General features: G+C 33.6%; 1 protein-coding gene across 17 annotated transcripts in view; it reads right to left on the bottom strand.

Annotated features, from left to right (window-relative positions):
• The window catches only part of POLI (DNA polymerase iota), a 61,501-nt gene that overhangs the window by 33,696 nt on the left and 22,479 nt on the right, over positions 1 to 5,326 (bottom strand). For 13 of the 17 annotated variants that reach the window (XM_028480686.2, XM_028480687.2, XM_055080681.1 and 10 more), the window contains one exon: positions 4,452 to 5,261. In XM_028480686.2, coding sequence (XP_028336487.1) covers positions 4,452 to 5,261 — 810 coding nt within the window. The other 4 variants (XM_024132291.3, XM_007121294.3, XM_007121292.3 and 1 more) reach the window with 2 other exon arrangements.

The following is a 5,326-nucleotide window of genomic DNA, read 5'->3' as shown; positions in this document are numbered from 1 at the left end:
GTATAGACACCAAGGGGGGAAAGTGGCGGGGGGTGGGGGTGGGGGTGTGATGAATTGGGCGATTGGAATTGGCATGTATACACTGATGTGTATAAAATGGATAACTAATAAGGAAAAAAAAAAAAGATACCTAGTGGGAAGCAGCTGCATAGCACAGGGACATCAGCTCGGTGCTTTGTGTCCACCTAGAGGGGTGGGATAGGGAGGGTGGGAGGGAGATGCAAGAGGGAGGGGATATGGGGATATATGTATATGTATAGCTGATTCACTTTGTTATAAAGCAGAAACTAACACACCATTGTAAAAGAAATATACTCCAATAAAGATGTTAAAATAAATAAATAAATGAATGAATAAAAAAATGTAAAAAAAAAAAAAAAAAAGACTTGAACCCTAAATTAATTGGCATTTATACAACACTCCACAACAGCAAAATACATATTCAAGCACACACAGAATATTTACTTAGTTACAGCATATTTGGGGCCATAAAACATCTGAAAACTTATTTCAAAATGTTCTGCAGTAGAATAAAGAATTTTTCTGCTCTTTGTCCAGAGCTCCTGGCATGGGGCTCCTAAAACCTTTAGAATTTTCCAAATAGGAGGGTATTTGTTATTCATCATGGACACTGACAATGTATGCTAATGAGGTGGGCCCCTAGATAGCTTATATCAACAAAATGACTTAGGATGGAGATAGCCCACATCAGAAAGACCAACCACTTGATTAGAATGTTGTGGCTTTGAGCCAGCCTGACATCCAGGGAGGGTAGGACAGGGAAGCTGGAGATGGAATTCAATCACATGGCCAATAATTTACTAAATCCTCCCTATGTAATGAAACTCCAAGAATAACTCTTGACTTCCTTAGATCTTAAAAGTTCTCATCACAAGGAAAAAAAAATTTTAACTATGTGTGGTGACAGATGTTAACTACACTTATTATGGTGGTCATTTTGCAATATATACAAATACTGAATCAATATGTTTTACACATGAAACATTTATATATCAATTATATCTCAATTTTTAAAAAAAACCTCCAAACTTCCTGATCCCTTGATATATTTTATTTCTTGACCTGGATAGTTACATAGTTTTTGCTTATGATTACCCATTAACATGTCCATTCATTTATGTACTTTCTGTACACATATTTCACAATAGAAAATTTTAAATATTGATAATAATCCAGATTCAATGAAAGACATAAATCTGCAGATTCAGAAAGCACCCAAATCCCAAACATGATAAAAATAAATATATATTTTGACATATAGTAAAAACTGCAGAGCTCCAAAGATAAAAGTAAATGTATTTTAAAACAACCCGAGAAGTCAATTCTAAATCCACAGTTCTGAAGACATAATTTCAGAAGGTAAAAATAATTCTATTCTGAAGAAACACCTGCAATACAAGAAAAAAAGGTGAGCCCCCCCCCAAAGATAAACATGTGAGCAAACCCAAACATTAACTATATAAAATACTAACAATATCCAATTTGGAGGTTATATAAAGAACTAGAGGAATTGATTAAAATTAATATATTTTAACATCTTTGTGTTGTTTGGAAAGAGGGTACAGACATATACAATTTCTAGATGTTAAGTATGTTAAATTTTTAAGGATAATCAAAAACTTAGAATGTTTAAATTTCAAATCAGTAGAAGGAAAATAGAAAATTCAACCAATCCAAAAGGAAGACAGGAAAGGGATAAGGATGGGAAAGAAGCATACCATAGAAAAAGAAAAAAATAGAAAGCACAAAATAAGATGGAAAAAGTAAATCCAAACAGACTTGCACTTCTGCACTATGGTGGGACAGATACTCTTAAGTGTTCTCCCAATATAAAACACTAGATTCTGAAGAAAACAAACGATTTAATTCATTGCTGGGTTGTGCTATATAAGAGAAATTTCCAGGTCCCATCCCCCTACACTCACACAGGGGGAAAAAAAATTGAGCTGAAACAAAAGCAGGAAAGGAGCAGGAAGTATCAGGCAAGAAGCAAACTTGTCTGAGTGCTGAAAATAAGAGAAAGACAAATTGCATTCAGTCAGGAACCTTGCCGGGGCTACAGTGGTGCCAATGGGTCTGGTACTGCCTCGCTGGAAGCAAATGCAAAATCACATCTGAAGGAAAGCATACACAATTTAGGTCCTTTGTTTTCCCACAGATTTAGCTTAGCCACACACTAAAGAAAACAAGCCAAATAGTACACAACAGTATTTAGTACACAATGGTACACACAAAAATTTAGACTTATAAGACTTAAAATACTGAAATGATCAGAAATAGAATATGAAATATTTATGAAAATTTTAAAATTAGAAATGGACTTACAAGAGACTATAATAAATAAACAGGAAGATTAGAAAAATAAAATGAAGAATATAATTATTGACATTAAAACCATCATTAGTGTTTTTAAATTGATCAGACATTGCTGAAAAATGAATTACTAAATAAGATACAGAGCTGATGAAATTAAGCAAAATGCAGCACAGATAAACAAGATGATGAAAAATATGAAAGATTAAAGGACATGATAGAGTAAGAAAGTCTATCATTTGTGCAATCAGAGTCCTAGAATAGAGAAGCAATATTTGAAGAGTGGCTAAAAATTTAACAGAACTAAAATGAATTTAAAGATACAGAAAGCCAGCATACACCAAGAATAAATAAAAAGAAATTCACATCTCCAAACATTACAGTAAACCTGTAGAACACCAAAGAAAAAAGAGATTATTTTATTAAAAGTAGATAAGAGATAAAAAGATAACCTAAAAAGTCAGATGCTGAGGCACAAAGATGTTGAAAGACCAACTTAAGGCCACAGAATAAATAAATAGCAGAGCGGTGATATACCCCTTGCATTCTCACTTAAGAAAGTGTACTTTTTACTACTTTATTTTCTCTTTTTAAACTGTCCCAAACTGTTTACTTTTCTTAACCTTTTTTTTTTTCTAATTTTCCAGTTGTCCAATGATTTCTGGCTGAAACAATTACAAGGATTAGAAACTTTGTAAAAATGTATTATCTAAAAACGTAATATACTCCTTCATATGAATTTTAACTACCTTACCAGAATACTGCATGTAGAAAATTCTATAGTCTTTGATCCTAAGCACTAAATATTTGCATGGTAAATAATTTCTGACAGTCTTGCTCCAAGTTATTGTTTTTGATAACCCCAAACTCCCTGTTAAAAATCCTTGATAGTTAGGGAATTTTCAGATGTCAAGAAATCTAAAATTAATTAAAAGTCCTCACCAGGAAGAAAATATTTTTAAACAACTTTTATTCATGTTTGTACACTTTATTTTTATCACCCTTTCTTTCTTATATCTGGAGAGGATATAAACTTGAGAACAGACCTCCTCCAAACCAGTGCTGACCCACACTTTGGTGTCTTCTAGAAACATCCTCTATGTCTTGCAAATTATAAAATGTCCACAAGCTTATATCTGATTCTTAATCTGGAAGGCAAAAGGGGAAGGCAACAACAATGGGAGAAATAGGATACCCATCAATTTAGTCACTGTGTATATTTGTTGTGGGTATGATATCCTTAATCTAATCTCCAAATCTTCATCTACAAAATTGTAGAGAATATTAAAACACACCTAATCCATTGTTTTTAGACCCTACAGACTGGCCAGAGGAAATGGACTTCTTCCATTATCTGACATTCTTAAAGACCTATCACTTTGAATTTCTAATGTCATCCTTCCCTTAATCAACTTGTATGGAGAGTTCCTTCTAGTTCTTTACAACAAATACACTCCCCAGCCCAATTCCCCGCTGGGCCTCTGCCACACAACTCATTTGTTCAATACTTACTGAGCACCCTCTGTGTGCCAGGCATTGTGGTAGGTTCTAGGTATACTAAGAACCATTAACTGAATATACACTGCTTTGGTATTTTTTAAAAATAAACTTATCGAATGGTACATAGTACTTCAGGCAAAGACATATACATTTTTAGCAGGTTAGCTGGCAACAGAATTTCTTATAGCTATTTCCTAATGAGGTGAATTTCTTAAGCAACTCCATAGTTCATAGAAAAAACCTGCTCTTTGGTAAGCATACCAATGATTTGGCCACTCTATTTTTTATATACAGTCATATATATCTTCCTCCCAATGTTTCCACAATGAATGGAAAATGTACTAATGCTGATCATGATATTCTTTTTATTGAAAAGCAATATAAAATAGCTTTAGAAATAAGAGGAAGGTAATATTTTACATTATTTCTGTTACGAATATTTTTATGCTTTGTGCCAGAATTTACTTCCCATAACTATGTTTGCTTTATTTGGAACATTTTATATTGTGTTTCTACATTATTGAAAGTATTAGTGTTTAATTTAGAAGAGCTTAATAAACTGTTAATCTGAGAACAACGGTCTTTCCCTTTTTTTCTGAGCATGCTTATTTATGTACAGTGTGGAAATCTGATCCTGTTCTCTTCCAACCAGCCAACAGTTCTTTTTGTACCTCTTCTGGTAGTTCATAGAAAACTTCAGGATCAACGTCAGAAGGAAAAGTAATTTTCTCTTCGGTAGAATCTTGCTCTCTATTTTCTGTGAGTCCTTCATGAATGAAGACTGTTGCCATCGGTTGTTTATGGTTGTCTGTAGTGAAGTTTTTGGAGAAAAGTTGCTCACTCTTCAAATTTGGAAATGAATGGAAAACAGATACAGCAGGGTCTGTTTTTGAAAAGTGGAATCCTTGAGACTCTTTAGGTCCTTGACTCATTAGTTCATCTTTTAAGCTACTGTCCATATAATGTGAATAATCCTTTTGGTTAGACACATAAGAGGAACTACTGCTATTTAAGCCTGATGTTCCTGGTTCGCAGGGAGATACAGAGGATATCTGTTTGGTATTGGATAAATGATCCCTAGTCTTTAAGGAACCATCTTGCATTTGTTTTGTAGAAAAGAAAGATAATACTCCTCTAGAAGCATGTAATGGACAACTCAAACTTCCTTTCCCTTGAACTTTTTCTCTAGATTTTCCAGAAAGGATTTCTTCTTGAATTTCTACTGGAAGCTGCTTAAAGACCTCTTGGTCAATACCCTCAGGAAGTGAGGAGAGTGGAAATTCGTTACTGTCTTTTTCTTTAGAAAAACTTGTAGTATCTGGTGGAGACTCCCCAGTTCTTGTACTTTCAATTCTTCCAGTTGGTAGAAAATCCCAATTTGTTTCCTTGTCTTTAGAAAAATCCTCCATATGAGTGTCTTTCATTTTCTAGAATACAAGGATAACAGAAAAATTTAGATAACTGATATCTTTTTTTTTTTTTTTTTTTTTTT

The sequence above is a fragment of the Physeter macrocephalus genome, chromosome 19 (genome assembly GCF_002837175.3).
Source record: "Physeter macrocephalus isolate SW-GA chromosome 19, ASM283717v5, whole genome shotgun sequence".
Lineage (NCBI taxonomy): Eukaryota > Metazoa > Chordata > Mammalia > Artiodactyla > Physeteridae > Physeter > Physeter macrocephalus.
Note: the sequence above shows the minus strand (reverse complement) of the source record. Positions and strands in the feature narration are given on the sequence as shown.